Source organism: Fringilla coelebs, assembly GCF_963513975.1.
Source record: "Fringilla coelebs genome assembly, chromosome: 17".
In the NCBI taxonomy this organism is placed as follows: domain Eukaryota; kingdom Metazoa; phylum Chordata; class Aves; order Passeriformes; family Fringillidae; genus Fringilla; species Fringilla coelebs.
Window position 1 is genome coordinate 4,584,576 of NC_140043.1, and position 18,689 is coordinate 4,603,264.

An 18,689-nucleotide genomic window follows, 5' to 3' on the forward strand; every position below is an offset into this window, starting at 1 on the left:
TCCCTCCCGGCTGCAGCCGCCGCGCCGCGCACGCCCCTTCCCGCGGCGGCTCCGCGGCCGCAGCGCCTCGTGGCGGCCGGGCCCGGGCGGGGCTCGCGCGGCCGCGCGCGCGCCTCGGCCGCCCGAGCCTTTTGTCTCGCCCCCCCCGCGCCGCGCGAGCCCCTCGCGCTGTGCAGGGAGCGCCGCGCGCGCGCCGCCGGCCCGGGCAGGGGCGGGGAACGAGCAGGAGGAGGCGGCGCGCGCCGCCGGGCGGCCCGAGAGCGCGCGCGCCCCCTGCGGGCGCCGGCGGGGCGGCGCAGCCCCCATGGAGCGGGTGAGCGAGGCCGCCGCCTGCGGCCCCTCGTCGGGCTGCTACACCTACCAGGTGAGCCGGCACAGCGCCGACGTGCTGCACAGCCTCAACCAGCAGCGCAAGAACGGCGGCCGCTTCTGCGACGTGCTCCTACGCGTGGGCGACGAGAGCTTCCCGGCGCACCGCGCCGTGCTGGCCGCTTGCAGCGAGTACTTCGAGTCGGTGTTCAGCGCGCAGCTCGGCGACGGGGCAGGTGGCGGCGGCGCGGAGGGGAGCGCGGCGGAGGCGGCGGCCGGCGGGGCTGCGGCGGCGACCGGCGGCGCCCCCGGAGGCGGGCGGGAGCTGGAGATGCACACCATCAGCTCCAAGGTGTTCGGAGACATCCTGGACTTCGCCTACACGTCGCGCATCGTGGTGCGGCTGGAGAGCTTCCCGGAGCTCATGACGGCCGCCAAGTTCCTGCTGATGCGCTCTGTGATCGACATCTGCCAGGAGGTCATCAAGCAGTCCAACGTGCAGCTCCTCGTGCCCCCCACACGCCCTGACATCATGCTGTTCCGTCCGGGCGCTGCTGACCTCGGCTTCCCTCTTGACATGACCAACGGTGCCACTTTGGCGCCCAATGGCAATGGCATCGCTGGCATGCCTGAAGACGAGGCCACGCGGGCTGCGCTCACCGCTGCGCAGTCCTCCCTACCTGTCCTGCAGGGTGTGGACCGCCTGCCCATGGTGGCAGGACCTCTGTCCCCACCACTGCTGGCCTCACCCTTCCAGAATGTTGCTGCTAGTGCCCCCACTTTAAGCACCAAGAGGGGCAGAGGGCGTCCCCGTAAAGCCAATCTCTTGGACTCCATGATGTTTGGTAGTCCTGGGGGCCTGCGAGAGGCTGGTATCCTGCCTTGTGGTCTCTGTGGGAAGGTATTCACGGATGCTAATCGTCTTCGGCAGCACGAGGCTCAACATGGGGTGACAAGCTTACAGCTGGGCTACATAGACATCCCACCCCCACGACTGGGTGAAAATGGTGTTCCTGGTCAGGATGACCCCGATGCACCTCGAAAAAGAAGCAGGACGAGGAAACAGGTGGCCTGTGAGATCTGTGGCAAGATTTTTCGGGACGTGTACCACCTGAATCGGCACAAGCTGTCACACTCTGGTGAAAAGCCTTACTCTTGTCCGGTGTGTGGCTTGCGGTTCAAGCGAAAAGACAGGATGTCCTATCATGTTCGATCGCATGATGGCTCTGTGGGAAAGCCCTACATCTGCCAGAGCTGTGGAAAAGGCTTTTCCAGGTAAGAGAGTGCTTGTATGGACCATTGACACAGAGACCTAGGAAGTTGACTTTCCTATCCCTTGGAAATGTACTTAGGATAGTTTGACTGTTCCACTTTAGAATGTTTAAAGGAATGAGACTTCCATAATTTCCTCTGAGATGCTGTTCTGCAGTCTCTTGGAAGGGTTTAAAAGTAATTAAGACATTGAACTGGGAGTCAGCTGGCTTCTGGCTAACGTTCCCAGCTTTGTCCCAGAGTTGCTGTATGCGTGTCCTTGGGCAAATCAGTTAGTGTCTGCCTCAAATGACTCTTCTGTGAAATGGGTATTGAAATAATTACCTGCCTCACAGAAGTGTCTTGAGATCGCTGATGTGTAGGTAGCTTGAAGGTGCTGTTGAAGTGCAAAATAATACATCTCAAGATTATTATTTTTCTCGTATCCATTTTAAATTTTCTTTTTCTTAACTTCCCTTCATTTCTCTTAGTTCGTAATGTTTTTTATCACCCAAATGTGAAGGAAGAGGTGAGATTTCAAAGGCTGCAGCATCAAGTATCTTTTAATACATGATCTTTGTGTCCTTTGGGTTTACATCCTTCTGAAGGGGATCCTGTTTCTGCCCTGCAACATACGTAAGATCTGTGCATTTAATGTTGCTGATTTTTTGTTGTCGCTGTTTGTGGGAGCTAATTTAATACGTAGTTTGGTACACGTAGTTGTGTTAGTGGTATCTTATAGTCTTGAGTTAATGAATTCAAAACTTCTTTGGAAGTTTGCCGCTCGCTTTGAGTGTAGAAGTAGTGGGGGGAGGGGGATGTACTCTGCTATTTTTGTACCAGCAGTCGGTTTTTTACAGCAGTTGATTTGCTCTGACGTGAGGGAAATACTCGAGATCTGAAATCAAAAGGCCACCAGGCTGTGTAAATTGTGGAATTTTGCCCCTGCTCTCTTTTTGATAGAGGGACTTTATGTTATTGAAATAAATTATGAAAATGTAGCCCCCCCTCCCTTTTTAAATCGGCAGTAATTAGGGATGCATCATCAGTAGGACTGCAAATTGAGTGATGGAAGGACACAAAATGAAAATTTCATCTGTGGCTAGAAGTGAAAGTACTTTTCTTACTATAGCACTACCCGGGATCGTGTGCCAAATTTTATTGTTTTCACTGACACTCAAAGATTTCTGCTGTTGCTCTATGAAAAGTTTTTGTCATCAAGGGGAAGTGAGACATACACGCTGAGTTCTTATTTTCCTCAGCAAGTTAATGTGAACAGGTGGGAATGCTGTTACAAAAGTTAACAACAAAACCATTCGTGTATCTGTAAAACCAAAGTATGAATGAAAACTGGAGACTGTTAAGTTTCAGTATTCACTCTTAGGAGCAGCCAGAGGAAGTTGGAAGTGTGATGTCTAATTTTAGTGTCCTTTCCTGTATTCAGTAGCGCAGCACATGAGGTTGCTGGGCTTGAAGTACCCAGAAGGACCCCAACCAGTCTGTCCGGTTACACCGCCCCAGCCCAGCGCTGGAGCATCGGGTTTAGGAGCCTCACTGCAAAGTCCAGCCTATTTTCTGTCTGCAGTGCGTGAATTCCATCCCGTGCCCTCTCATTGGTGCAGCGGGGAAGTTGGGGGAGGAGAGGGTGGAGAACTTGTTTCCAAGCAGTTTTGGTCTCATACAATGAAAAGCTTTCTTCCCACTAGGAGAAACTCCCACCAGGACAATCTGCAGCTCTTCAGTCCTTTCTTCTTCCAAGTAGGCTTTGCTGGTTGTGAAGAATGGTCTGACTTTCTACAGTAATGATTTGCTCTTCCATTGCACCTTCTAGTTGGAACGTTCAGAGCACTTTATTTGTATTAATGCAGTCTCCCTACCAAGTTGTAAGTTAGGAATATTTTTTCATCTTACAGGTGGAAAATGTGTCACAGCAACAGAGTTTAGATAGTCTTTTTGCAAGAGGTGCTTAAACTTGGCTTTTTACGTGCATGTTTAGGACATAAACCAAAAGGATGTGAATTTCAAATATTCAGCAACTGTAAATCAAAGTGCCCTGATTGTTAAGGTGTAAATAGGATTTTGGATGGGGACATGCAGGCTTGAAAATCATAACTTGTATTTCCCGTTTCCTCTGATCATTCAGTCATGATTTCTTCCTGAGAAAATGCTGCCTTTTTTGCAATTTGCAGAGGGTACATAACAAGGTAGAGTCCCAGTTGTTGGCAGTCTGGTTCTTGGAAAGTTAAATATCACTACAGTTGTCATAGATACAGCACTGGGATCTTTTTTTTTTCTTTCTTTGTTCTTTTTTTCTTTTTGTGTTAAAATTGTAACTTTATTTTTAGTATTTGTTTTAAGTGTGCTTATGTGTATTTTCCTTTAAGGCCAGACCACTTGAATGGACACATCAAACAGGTGCATACCTCAGAGAGACCTCACAAGTGTCAGGTAGGAGCCAGAGGGGTTTAGACTGATGTTGTGGGTAATCTTTGGTATTGCATTTATGTGTGCAGACAATTTTGAAATACCAGTAGAAATACCATGTATATGTGATTTGGGATGAATGTGTGTAAAGAACAGTGTTCTACAGTGACATCTGCTTTACACCCCTCCCTTCCCCTCTCTCCTCATCTACAGCTTTGGTCCTCCTGCCTCTCCCCCTCCCACCATGTGTCCTTCCCTACTGTGCTGTCCCAGTCTCACGCTGGATCTCTTACCCAGCCCCCTGGGCCTGGAGTCCATGTCACTGATGATTCCCTCCCTTTTTTTTATTAATTGCAGTTGCTGCCATCAGGAGGCTCCAATGCTGAATTTATTTTTTTATAATAATAAAAAATTAGTAAATTGTAATTATCATAATGTATCAAGATACTTCTTTTTAAAATTGCGTAGCCTTCAGAACATTGCACTGAGCAAAATTGGAAGCTTTTTTTATTGCAGGGAGAATATGAATAATGACATCACAGTATCCTTTGTTGTACAATGTCATAATGTTGTATATAGTTTTTTACAGTTAATAAGGTTTGAAAGATCAAATGAAGAAAGATATTTTGTAATCCATTTACAGAAAGATTTAAAATGTGCCTGGAAGTGTCAATTAAAACAAAGTTGAGAATCAGCTTCCACCATCACACATTGCCATCAGAGAGATGTTGGGCAAACTTTTAAAACAGTTGTTGGGCTAACAATCTCCATGCTTGGCTTCTGAAGAAATATTTAATATTTATTTAAAGAAGCTGAAGCAAGATTCTATTCTTTTTTTTTTTCTTTTGAGGACAGTGAAGGTTAGAGGATTTTTTTCTTCTAAAATATTTAACCACGTTTTATGAACCTAGACAATCCTACATGATTGCTGCCTCCTGATCTGCATTGTTGCACGTTTTGACACACCTATATTTCCTTCAATTGTGGGAGTTTTGAAACATTTTGAAATGTTAAGAAACTTGATAAGTTTTCTAGACAGCTGGAGCCATCTAAAGGTATCTGTTGGCATCCATCTGATCTGTGAAAGCCCAGCACATTTGAAAGTCAGGCCATAGAGCTGTCACATTGATTTAACTGCCTGTCCTGCATGAAGCCTTAGATTGGCTCACGCATCTTGAGATGATTTATGGGTTACAGATTTATACACACCAGAAAATTCCACTCCTAAGAAGAATTCACAGTGTGGGGACAGCAAGAGGTCTGTGGATGAACTGATGATGAATGTTTACATCCCAACATGAACAGACACTCAGTTGATACCAAGATTACTGGATGAACACTGTTTACAAATAACACGGATAGCTGGGAATTGTCCTTTGCCAGCTGATGACCGATAGTTCTTTTATAGCTTAACATTGATTTAAGAATATTAAATACCAACTCTGTGTGAATCAGAGGATACCCTAAGAGCTCAGAAGTAGAGAAACATAGAAGATAAGATGGCACAGCCAAGCTCAACTCCATTTCCTTGCACACATGTATTTTGTGATAGCAGTTTCCAAGAACAGTCTTTCTTACTGTATGTTATCTAAAGTGCCATAATACTGTATACACTGCTCGTTTCAGCCAAAAGGTACAGGCTATAGGTTACAGTCATCAAGACAGTGTTGAGAGTGTTCTTCAGGCTTGGGTTGTTCTTGATTTTTGATTGCTTAGCCCTGCAAAGTTAACTTTTTTGTGAATCTTAAGGCGCAGAAAATTTAATGACCTCTTGTGTCTTTGCAGAAAATGCTTTGCAACCTCCTATCAGATTTAGAAAGTCTTCTTGAATATCCACAGGTCTGCTATACATTGTAGAAACCACAGAAGGGATGCAGTCACTGAAAACTTGTTTCAAATATGAAAACTGATGAGTAAATTGATTATGTTCTCCCTGATTATCTCATAATCAATTACATGTCTGATCCTTTATAAGTATCTAACATAGGATCTGGCCACCAAGAAGGAAAATAGCTTAATATTGGCATGTTGTTTGCCCATTTTCCATTCTCTTTTTCCATTGATTTGGCAAATTAGCTCCCCCTGAGAACAGCCTGAACAGCATTGAGCATCCTTTTTGAATCTGTTCAGTTCCTGTTGAAAATTCCTGTTATTGTCATGCTTTGTTTATGTTTATTGAAAAAGAGAATTACTCCATAAACAGCAGAGCACTCCAGAATCCTCTATTGTAATGGCATTTTTGGAATTTGTGCTCTGGTATGATTTAAACAAACTGGCCATTTACCTGAGCTCTAAGGTATCTTTGCAAACTGGTGATATGTAATGTTTTGTTGCTGTGGCATCACAGCACAAGTACCAAAACAAAAGTGGGAAGATGTCAACCCAAATTCAGAATAAATGAAAGTATGAGAAACAGGACAATTTTAAGCTGAACATCCCTGCAACAGCAGTAGTTTTCAGTGCTCAGTTTGTAATCTGTATTCATCCCCCTGAGATAATGGCTGTGCTTCACAGATCTTTCACAAGTATCCTAACTTCCAGCACCTCTAGCACCTGATGCCAAAGTCTTGACTCCAGCTTTTTCATTACTGTTAAGGTAGGCTCAGATTAGGGAAGATCTCCACAGAGCCAAGCAGCTGAGAAATCAGACCCAAGAAGTTCCTTTGGTGTCCAGGCAAATGGCACTCTGGATTTTTTCCCCTGGATTGTTGCACTGGTGAATTTATACTTTTTTGTCCCAGTCTGACAGTTGAGTTCTGGCTACAGCAGGAGGAGGGAGTCAGTTTTATGGCCAGAATGGGGCAGCTCAGTTTCTGACCCCACAGGATGGGGTGAAGCTGTTGGCTTTGGCGTGTCAATGTGTGAAAGTCAGGCTGCAGTCTGGGAGCAAACAGTGATCTGAAAATCTGTGCACATGAAAGAACAAGGGGAGAAAACGGAAGTTTGCTCCTCTCAGAGACAAGATAGGTTGTTCATCAGGCAAATTAAATAAAAAATAAAAATGCTGGTTAAATTAAAGCACAACTTAATTGGCATCCCAAGTCCAGTGCGTTTCCCATTGATTTCAATGCAGAATGAGTTTCTTCCTGTCCTAATTTCTCTTACTTCCTGCCTATTAGCAGGAAAATGGCAGCCACCATGGAATAAGCTCAGAGACATCCACATCCATAGAAAAGTTGAAACTTCAAGAGGTATTTCTTAAACAATGTTTTTTAAACTTTATATATTCTTTTTGATCTATTTATATACCTGTGCAATGTTTGATAGGAAAGCACTGGAGAGTTTTCTTCTATGATTAACAATTAATGACAAATACTTAGCACTCATTTAGCACTTCAAATCTTTCATAAAATAAAACTTTTTTTTTCTCTATACCTTTTATAAATATTAACTATTTGAATATTAACTTTGGGATTTTCTTTAACCCTAGTCCTGTCTCCCATTGTTATGATTCAGCTAAACTGGTTCTTGCTTTCTCCACTGGACTTAATTATTGTTTCTAAACTTTGTTGCAGATATATTTATTATATAGCTTATCCAAAGGTGAGCTTTACACAACTCAGCAGCAACTGTAAGAAATCAAACACATAAATTATTATATTGCTTTTGCCTAAGTTTTCAACTTGCTAAGTTGACTGTGGGATAGATTTGGTTTTACTTTGGCATCGCTGTATTTATGTGATTTGTCTCTGGTCTGCTTCTCATCGGCCAATGCACTCCCAATGCTCGGGTATGGACCGTCCTGTGGCTCCACAGCTTTAGAGTTATTGATGATGGATCTCTTGGCTGTCATTATTGATACTCTAGTCATATATCTTTAGCTGATACCCAGCAGATTGATTAGTATCAGTGCTGCAGTCCTGCCTTAAGAGAGTGCTTACCTCTAAGAACGCTTTAGTAAGTGAAAGCTGCACCTGTTTTGCTCAGCGCTGTGTACTGAGATTACAAATGAAGAGAAGTCTTTCATGTTTAAGAATTTGCCTCTTAAACCTCAATACTTGTAATTTATAAATCTTTGTCTGGTGGGCCTAGTTAAACTGTGTATGTCGCAGAAATCCAGATAATTTTACTGTTGCCCTTTCAATTTCATTAAGTCCTGATCCTCTGGGGTGTTAAGTCTTGTACTTGCTGCACAGCAGCCTCAGCTCCATGGGAGTTTTCCACACTTAAGCATCTCACAGGATCGAATGAGTGTAAAGCCTGTTGAAATTGATAGGTGCTTTTCAGCTGCCTTCAGTGGTTTTTGGATTAAGCTCTTGATTAACTGAATTTTATGTAATTACATTATCCTCTTCTGTATTATCAATTCCACTTATTTGAATTATAATCTTGGAATTTTACTAAGATTGTTACTTTACTAAGTCTTATCTCTATTGAAACAATGGTTTAATTACACACTGATATTTAAAAATGCACCTTATACCCAGTTCCCAAGACAGTGAGCAGCCTCATTATTTTTTGGGGGAGGTTCTGGTTATATATTTCTTAAAACTGTGATATTTTATATGAAGTTGGTTTAAACAAAACACTGTACACTCTTGAATGTCACTGCTCTGGCTTGGTCTGATCATTCTGATGTGTGTTTGCTTTTGTTTCTCCTCTTGCACTTGTGAAATGGTTTAGACCATAACCCTAATCCCTTGTGCAGCATATTGCTGGTGGTTTATTTCCCTTCACACATTAGAGCCAGAGCAAGCCTTTCAGAGCTGGCAGGCCACTAGAACAGGCTGTGGGCACAGCCTGCCTGCCTGCCCATTGCTGGGGTTACAAAAATGAGAGGGAGCCTTCACTTGCCATAGAGATTTCAGCTGGAAAGTGGGCAAAAAGAATCAATATTATCTTATGCCAAATCAAGCTTATTTTGTGGCAGTAAGTGGAATATGATACCTTGACCAGGGGTAAGTTAAAACAGATTACAATGTCATGCAGTTATTTTGATATCTGCTCAGTTTGGAGGCTTCACCTCTATGGTTTGTCTGCACTGCTGCTGTGGATGCCAGGATGACTCTTCTACTGTCCCTCGTCATATTGTCATCCCAGATAATTGTGTGATCCTTTGTTTGTATGTCTTCACACTCCAAAAGAAGTCTGTGTACTGAATTAGATTTATCTCATCAAAGAGCAGAATTTAGGAAAATGACAGAGAGGACATTTGAGTGGTTTAAAGTGATTCTAATGGCTCAGTGAAATGGCAGAACTTATTCTAAACAGAGCAAAGTTGTTTCTGCTATTTCTTTTGTTAAATATTACTTAAAATTTTAGTATCTTCATCCTCAGAAAGGAGCTAGAACCTTACAAGTCTATCTTGGAGTAAATTTTACTGTCTGTAGTGTGTCAGAGCTGTTTTCTTGCTGCTTTAATTCTTTTGAGTGGTAACATTACAACTTGTGCAATGTGTTGGTGTTCTGAATTTTTTATCTGGGGGAAAACAGCTTGCACATCATGTAATTTTTTTGTGTTTGCACAGTACCTAAGGTATTTACTCTAAAGAATACTAAATATATTCAACACTATCAGTGCTGTTGGCAGAGCTGATGAGTCACATGGTTCTCGTTATACCTGCAGACTTGTAATGCTTCCTTTGCCACTCGTGACCGGCTGCGCTCACACCTGGCGTGTCATGAAGACAAAGTCCCGTGCCAGGTGTGTGGGAAGTACTTGAGAGCAGCATACATGGCAGATCACTTGAAGAAGCATAGTGAAGGACCAAGCAATTTCTGCACTATCTGTAACCGAGGTAATGAAGAAACTGGTTTTTTATTCCACTGGGTTGGGCCAGCACTCGAGGGGAGCTGTAAGGCTGCGTGACTCTCTGCAACAGGAGGAGGTTGTACCCTATTGTGTACACACACTGCTTTTCCTATTGAATCCTTAACCCTGAAACTGATGGAGTACATCAGTTTTCACATGGCAGATGGTTGCCAAAGAAACACAGTTTAAATCTGAAACAAATTTTGTTTGCTAAATAGCCAGATCCCTCTACAATAACCATGATAAGTTGCCTTGCTGCTGTTCAACATACATCTTCTTTTTTTTTCTATATCCGATTAGACTTGAGCCCTTGCAGTCAGTTTGGAAGAAGAATGTTTTTGTATCTTTGAAATACACATCAAGTTGAGAATCATAAATCCTACATAGTGTTACTAAGTATTGCTTAACCTCCTGGTGCAATAGAGTCAAGCTGCTTCTCCCTCTTTATTGCTTTGTACTAATGTACATTTCTAAAACATACTTTGTAAAGAGTACTAGAAATGTGGTTTACCTTTATTTGTATAAATGCAGCTTTTCACAGTTGGAAGGGTCCCATAAAGATCACCAAGTCCACCTCTCTGCTCCATGCAGCACTATGTAAAACTGAACCACATGACGAAGCTTGTGAAGCTTTTCCATCTCTATGTAGTACTCTTCAGTTGGAGAGAGTTGGAAATTTAGGCTTTGTGGGACATAAGGCAAGCTGGAAAAATTATTTTGACTTATTGGTGTCTTTTTTTTTTGAGGGATTAATTCACAACTTGAAAATGCCTTTTTGGCTCACACAGGTATACATAGCTAATAGGTGTTAGAAGAGATTGCTGCTGTGCTTTGGGACTTGTTTTTTCTGATGAGTCTTTTTTTCCTGATATGTGTTCTTGTTCTAGTTTAAGAGAGGTGAAATCTTTTGAGAAAATAAAGCTCTTCTGTGTTTAATGTGCAGACTGTACAGGGAGCTTATGGAATTGATGAGTAATGAGACATTAAACTGCAAGGGAGGTGTTTCCTAGCTGAACAGTCTGTAAATCCTGAAAGTGATGTTATCAGTGGGAATGGAAAAGGCATCTGAGTTGAAAATCTTCAGGTTTTGAAGCTCCAGGTGGATGGTGTGAAATGAAGCTTGCCCTCCTTTTCAGCTGAAGGCCTGGCTTCTGAAAAACAGTCTAGGCCTATCCTGATTCTTTTTGGGGCAACAACATGGAAGATATTGTTTGAGATCCAGGTGCTGTCCTGCTCTCCTTCCATTGAACATAGTGCCAAACAGAAACTCAGATGGGTTGGGAGGAATTGTCTTGTTTCCACGATTTGTAAGCTGGAATTTCAGCTTAACTACCACTGGATGTCACTGCAGCTCTTTGGAAATGGAGCCAGTGTGACAAAGACAGACCCAGCATTCAAACAATAAAATGACTAAGTGGTTTATTCACATTTTACAAGTCTAAACGTACAGTGGGAATTTAAATAAAATATATATACTTCTCTGTAGAAGGCTAGGGAACCTGCTGTACAGCAAACTTTAAGCAACTACTTTCTTCTTACTGTTTATATATTTTGTGGGAGTTGTCACAATTGTCTGCTGTGAATTTCAGTTTGTGTCAGGGTTTAAAAAATGTAATCAGGAAAAATGAATAATGTTAAATTTCATAGGAAGTGTTAAAATTCATAGGAAGGATTTGTCAAACAATTGTGTTGTAAAGTCATTGTTTTATGCTGTAAATTTTGATTATAGATTTATGATCAGTGGCAGCAGAATTTTTAATCCCAGGTGTTCTAGAATCAAAGTATAATGTTCACTGTTTTAAGTAGTTATTTTTAAAACTGTAGAGCCTGGCAAGATGAAATCTAATGGAAAATTTCTGGATTAGAAATATCTGTTTGATAGGCATTGGTGCAGTCAGAAGCCACACACAGTAACCTGATCACAGCTGTGCCATGGCTGAGGTGCTTGTGCAGAGGGATTTTGTTTATTCTTCCCTTGGCTAATGTGCTGATGTATTTTTTAATTGAAATTTAGCTGGTTCTGGATATAGTAAATGTCAGCCTCTGGATATAGTAATTGTCAGGCAGGAATGCTCTGCAAGCTCAGGCTGCTTGTGGGGAGAATTTTGGATGTTGATCACTTTAAAAAAAAAAAAAAGTGGATGGAAAGGTGACATTCCTGATGTTAATGATAGACTCAGACTCCCTCTGTTGATCCCACTGGACTGGAGGCTTTTCTGTGGAACTTAATGAAGTGTCTCATGTTGTTTTAAAGGTTTCATGGCTTTAGGAGATGGGGGCGGAACTCAGTACCTGGCAGAAAGCAGTAGGCAATAGTTTGTCATGTCATGTGGTTCATTTGTTTGTCATACTTATTTCTTTTACAGTGTGGCAGTATAATTTTTAAAAACAGCTGTGATTTGGTGTTTTTTCCAGGTTGTTTTCTTACTCAAGGTCTTTATGCTTAGAGTAATCATGGAAGCAATTAAATCTTGTTAAATCAGGGAAATGGTGAAGTGGTTCTGGGGGGTTTTGTGTTGTTTCTTTTTCCCCTCCTGGGATTTTGGGGGTGTTTCTCTTTCTTTTTCTTTTTTGGTTTGGTATTTTGTTGTGGGTTTTTTTTCTTAATGAATTTGTCTAAAATGTGCTTAAAAAACTAATCCCCAAGCCTCACATTTTTAGACAAATTCTCTTTAATTGTTTTAAATAAAGAAGACATGCTCCTGTTGTGTTGTTACACAATCTATTAACATCCGTAGGAACTTTATTTGCTTGTGTGGGCTTTTTCAAAGTATTCAAGAGATTAATGACTTTGGTACTTAGTAATGACACCTGCAACTCAGAACTTTGGGGTTGTGTTTCAAACACATACACATTGTTTGTTTCAAAGTATCAAATTAGTTAGGAAAAGGGTAAATATTCCAATCACAAATGAGAATTTATTTTTTCATGCTGAGTTCTTGTACATTCATGGGGAACAGAGTCCAGTAAATAAAGACACATTGTCCTCATGTTCCAGCTAAATCCAAATTACAATTTTTAAACAAGGAGCATCCTGCAATTATTTCTGTAGTTTATCTCCTTATAGACCTTACCTAAGAGATCGAGGGACAGGTCCCATTTCTATAAAGGAGATCATTTCCTCTCTATACATGTTTTTAATATTGGTTCTTCTGGTATGAAGAAATAATCTGTGTTGCAAAGTGGAGAGATGTGTATGAGTAAAGCAATAAATATATTCCTGCTCTGAAAAATAGTGCCACTTTATCCTCTGGATTAGTCTGACTTTGCTCTGAGAGAGACTTTTAAGAGTGAAGGATTATGGTCTATAAACACCCATCTTCCTAGGACAGCATTCATAATTAAAGTCTGGTGGAGATAAAAAGGCCAGTCCTAAGTGCTTCAGGAAAAAATTAGGATGAAAACAACCCCAAAAAAGTCTCTCTTAAAACAGTTTCCCATGAAGCAGTTGGCATTCTTACGGTTTTGATGGAAGTTGATGACTCACATGTTCATCTGCCAAGTGCATAAAGGGGAGCTAACACACTTTGCAGCAGTTTTCATTCTATAAAACAATGTACTCTACAAATAGAACTGCAGAGTTCAGAAAAAATCCTGTGTGCAGAGATTACAAGTTCAGATTTTCCTGTGTCAGTTGTGGTGTAGAAAAACACTGAATACCTGCATGTAGTCCTTTTTTAATGGTTGGCAGTGAGATTTGAATGCATTGCTGCATCAAAGAGGTTGATCTCAGCATGCATGTGGTTATTAGCCACATGTGTGAAATAAGGAAAGTACCTCATAGGTGGAAGTGTCACCATTATATCTGTACACTGTGCCCTTCTCTCTGCCAGTCAAAGACTGGTTCTTTCAGATCTCCAGTGAATTTTTGCTATTTGTAAGAATATATTCTCTCGCTGTACAGTGAGATTTTCAATGTAGCATTTTGTGTCTGAGGGTAGGTCTTGCATTCTTTGGGAGGATAATATCCTTACATTAATTCCCTGGATTACTTGGCCTTGGTGATTCTGCTCCATTGTATTTTGAGAGTCATATGTTCTTGGTTTCTTCAGTTGTGATGTATCTACTTTTCTGTACTTTTATCTTCAACTCAGGGGTCCACAGTAACTACTTCTTGTTCATTCTCAGCAGCCTGCCCCTTTTCCCTTCAGCAGGTTGCTGTGGAGTTCTTGCTTTGCAGGTCATGTGTATATAATTCTTAATAACCTCTGGATAAAAGTCAGGGTAGAGGGATATTCTATGTGCTAGGTACAGAGAAAATCCACATTCTTTATTAAATTCAGCACCTGAAACTAACAGCTGCAGTCAGAAAATCCACCCCAGAGAGGTGTAGTATTTGGTGTGCAGCATTCCTAATATATTATTATATAGCATCAAATGTAAATGCAGTTATATCCCTATAGAAATAGTAGAATGGTAGAATATCTACTCATATTTTAAGGAAATTATTGTTATGAAAGTTCTCTTGTAAGGACTTGTACTGTAAATGCTATATTGATTTAAAAAAATCTAGGGCTTGGGTTTTCTCTCTCCAGAAAGGGAACCTTCAACTCTGGGTCTGCAGTGGTGAACCTTGTGTTGTGTTCTTAGTTGTTAGTGGAAAATATTTCTAACATGAAAGTGCCATAGTACTCTGTTCAAACTATAACAGAAAATTAAGCTGGTTGGTGGTGGCAGCTTTACCTCTGTAGGAAGTCTTTAAAACTCTGTCCTCCTTGTGCCTCATATATGGTCCAAATGTACAAGCAGTGACTGCAAATCTTATTGAGGTTGAATTTTAAAACTTTCCAAAGTATATGTGAGATAATGCATTGCATTGAAGAAAAATTACATGAGACTTAAAGAAACATTTTAGAAAGCACACCGACAAATGTAAAAAACTGGTTTGTTCAGAATTCAATTGTTTGATATATATGTTTTTATTTTCAGTGTTTGGTGCTTACAGATCAGAGCTAATAAAAATACTGAAATTTATTTTTAGTACTTTTTGTTAACTGTAGACAAAATACAAGTTCTAGTCTATTTTTTAAAACTCAGGATGAGCTGACTGCAGGAAATATTTTTCAAAAATTAGTATTGAGCAAAAGTGTACACCTTAAAAAGTCAATAGTTTCAGCTTTCTGCCTTCTAGAAGTCACTGTAAGGGCTATAGAAACCTAAGGGGAAAGCACACTAAACCAACAAGGGTTGTTACTAGATAGCATTCCTTCAGACCTTAACAGCAAAAAATCAACTAATTGGAACTTCCAATTAATCTTCCAATGTATTATCAGATGACAAAAGCATTTTTATTAAAATAAATGAAACAGCAGAAAAATGGTGAAGAGACATGGGTGCCTTTTTGGTATTATGTCTCTTCTGCCTTTTTTCCAGAAAGTTTCATGTTACCTGCTAGGTTTGCTTACACAGAATTTGTTTTTAAGGAGGCTGCTCTCTCTTTGTGACTAACACAAAGGATACTCAGTCTGATGAAAAGTGTGCATTGCATTACTGCCTGAGGATGACAGGACTCCCACGTGAGCATGTCAGAGGGAACTGGTGGAACAGCAGCTTTAAAATAGGGAGCAGGAGCAAGAGAAAGATTAAAGGAACAGGGAAGGCAGATGTGTGTCTTTGCTGGTGGCAGGATCTCATCTCCTTTTATCTTGTTTAGGTTTCTCCTCTGCCTCCTACTTAAAGGTCCATGTTAAAACCCACCACGGTGTTCCCCTTCCCCAGGTCTCCAGACACCAGGAGTCCATCCCGAATGGGGGAGCAGCGTTCCACTGCGTCAGGACCTATGGCATCAAAGGCAAGAGACTCGCTGCTCTGCACCTTGCTGCTCTGTGCAGAGCTTTGTGTTGTGGGGTGTCGGGCTGGGCACGAGAAAGGGGAGGGAGAAGGACAGGGAAAATACTGGAGAGAAGCTTAGGGAGATGCAGAGAAATTCCATAGCATCATGTAGGATGTAATACCTGTCATTGGACAGTCTAGGGGAAGGAAATGGGCACAGAAGAGTATGTGAAGCTTTGGCAGCTTCTCAATTTGGAAGATTGAAAAAGCCATGTTAGTTCATCTTGACCCTCTTCCTTGGAGCAGTCAGCGTCTGAATTTTGCCTGAGGACAAATTTGTTAGTCCCACTCCACTTGAATCTCGCGTCAGTCAAACCCCGTTTCTGGTTTTGCTAGGGGCCATGCTGTACCTGCAGCCAGCTGTCTGTAGCCAAACTTACACTTCTAAATGCCGTTGTTGGGAAGGAGAGGTGATAATAGAAGGGTGATAATAGTACTGCTGCTTTCTTGTTTTGACATTCATTTAACTTGGTGGGGGGGAGAAAAAGTTGTTATTGTAAGCATAGCTGAGGAGTATTTAACTTCTGAATAAGTAAAGCAGTGTGTTTACCTATGTAGAATAGTTTTTTGCTTCTTGGTTTGAGCTGTCAGTGTTCCTGGTGAAAGTGAAACATCAGAAAATTCTTCAAAGCCATGGTTGTTCTGTTTCTTTTCTTGCCCAGGAGAACACAGCAGGCTGGGTTAAGCAAACACTGGGCCAGCAGAAAGCTTGAGTTGTGTAATTTTTTCTGTTGAAGTCTTGATAGAGTTACTACAGAAGCCCTTTAGTTTTGGGTGGTGTGCTGACTTAACAAGAGATTTATTCCAGCTCAGTGGTGTATCGATTTCATGCATATCCTGTTAGGTTTGTAATGCTGAGTCCAGAGCAAATCTGTCTTTTGGGTTGTGCCAAGTGGTTCTTTGGTCTCTTAGAGTTAATGGTAGGTACAGCCTGTTTGTATTCAGAGACTCCTTTAGTGAGCACGTCTGGGTTTCTCACGCTCATTCACATGCACTGAGCAAAAAAGTGTGGACAAACTTCCTTGGCATAACGCCAGAGGAGAATGGGGAAGACTCCAAACATACCAATGGCTTTGCCAGGAAATATATCCAAATAACTTAAATAACATCCCTAACCTCTCTGCTGTTTCACGCTGCAGTATTTAAAGATAGAACAATATTAGGTTGTGAAGTAACTTCTAACAGTGTTGCACTTGTGAAAAAGAGTTCCTTGAGACTAAATGGAATTGCAGTTCTTAAATTGCAGTAGCTCACTGCTGTTTTGCTGAGTGTTTCCAGGTTTCTTCACATCTTGCTGCAGCCTGTTGTACTTCATGAAGTTTCTAGGCTCTGCCCCAAAGTATCAACAGCATTTCAGAAGTGTGCGAGTGAACTACACAGTTGAAAACTCATCATTAGGTCCATCCTGTTGTAGTGTATGAGGTGTAAACATTGTGAGACATCCTTGGGATTCAAGAAGTGTTGTATGAACCAGAGACCCTTTATGGTTGCATTCAGTACCATGACAAATCCCTAATGAAACCCCAGCTGTTGCTCTGATATCAGCCTGGTGGTTTGGAAAGGGGACCTGTGCTCAAGGGCTTTAGGATGTGAGGGATTGGATGTTAAGTGTGTATCATTCTGTTGTGACAGGCATTCATGTGATCAGGTGGTAACCAATCTAATTTATTTTAATGCATGTTAAATATCTTCCCTTGGGAGCCAAGATTCTGAAAACTTCTCTCTTTTCTTTTTCCCGTAGAAGGCCAGAAATGTTCACATTCGGACCCGATTGAGAGTTCTGATTCATATGGAGACCTCTCTGACACCAGTGACCTCAAGACTCCTGAGAAACAGAGCACCAATGGGTCCTTCTCGTGTGACCTGGCAGTCAGCAAAAACAAAATGGAGATGGAAGGAGAGAAGAAGTACCCGTGCCCTGAATGCGGCAGCTTTTTCAGATCCAAGTCTTATCTGAACAAACACATACAGAAAGTGCACGTCAGGGCCCTTGGTGGCCCCCTGGGGGACCTGGGTCCTGCTCTAGGATCCCCCTTCTCACCCCAACAGAACATGTCTCTCCTGGAGTCGTTTGGGTTTCAGATCGTCCAGTCAGCATTTGCATCATCCCTAGTGGATCCAGAGGTCGACCAGCAACCAATGGGGCCAGAGGGGAAATGAGATCAGTTGGATCTTAGCAAAGCAAAGCAGCAGTCTGGCTCTAATGATAAGATGCTGTGAATGAAAGAGGAAATAATGAAATTTGGTTCTGTAGCTGAGAATTTTTTATTAATTTTAGCTTCCTTCTTTGTCTCATGCCCTACCCCACCTTTAAACCTTCACTGGGGAGAGGGAGAAAATGCTTCTTTAGCTGATAAATTACAGAAGATGGTGGCCTTGAATAGGAGATACGACCCAAAACAAATGGAGCTTTAGAGGCTGCTGGTGGTGTTTTCCTTGTGTTCTTTGAGAGTAATCAAGAGTTACCAGCATTGGTCTGAGAATGACACAGTCCTAGTGACCGAGGCACCTGGGGAGCTGCAGCTACAGGGAGCTGTGATTTTGTTCTCCCTCTATTCCCCTGCCCTCCCTAAATTTCCCCAGAAAAACAGTAAGTTTAAAAAACAGACCCATTACTGAATATAATGTTAAGTAAAATGCCCCATGGTTCCTAGCAGGTTACAAGGCAGTTGTCCTTTTAAAACCAGAAACATTTAAAGAAGGTGAGAGAATTTGATCCCCTTCTGCCTTTGTGAGGCTGTGAGTGCTGCAGCAGGACTGAACTGCTGAGAAAAATCACCTTTCAGAACAGGTTGTTTTTATTACTTTTGACCATCAAACTTGCTGTCAGGTTTTTAATCCTTTATTATTATTATTATTTTAGGACCTGTTGTAGTGAATTGCTACTGAAAAGCCAGTCTAAGGCGGTACACAGAGCACTCGTAAAGCAGCAGTCACATTAGGGTTAGTATGAGATTTTTTTTTTTTTTTTTAGATGTACCATAATTAATAACTTGGCTAGTTGGTTGTTTTAAGTCTATGAAAATAAATAGTTTTTATGAAAATAAAAAAAAAGAAAAAAAAAAAAGGAAGGAAAAATACCATTACAGTCTGGTTGACTGGTGCTCATTTTTCATGTGGGG

At 41.7% G+C, this 18,689-nt stretch overlaps 1 protein-coding gene across 3 annotated transcripts; it reads left to right on the forward strand.

Annotated features, from left to right (window-relative positions):
* Positions 1-304: 304 nt before the first annotated feature.
* Positions 305-18,488, forward strand: PATZ1 (POZ/BTB and AT hook containing zinc finger 1; the record flags this gene model as incomplete). 3 transcript variants are annotated; one of them, XM_084217040.1, is made up of 6 exons in its annotated part: positions 305-1,584; positions 3,945-4,008; positions 7,104-7,175; positions 9,550-9,721; positions 15,389-15,526; positions 17,309-18,488. In XM_084217040.1, 6 exons carry the CDS (start codon positions 305-307, stop codon positions 17,725-17,727), a joined length of 2,145 nt encoding a protein of 714 aa, XP_084073166.1. In that variant the 3' UTR covers positions 17,728-18,488. The 3 variants fall into 3 exon arrangements, with proteins under 3 accessions (XP_084073166.1, XP_084073167.1, XP_084073168.1); XM_084217041.1 differs by lacking the exon at positions 7,104-7,175; XM_084217042.1 differs by lacking the exons at positions 7,104-7,175; positions 15,389-15,526.
* Between the last annotated feature and the right edge of the window lie 201 nt (positions 18,489-18,689).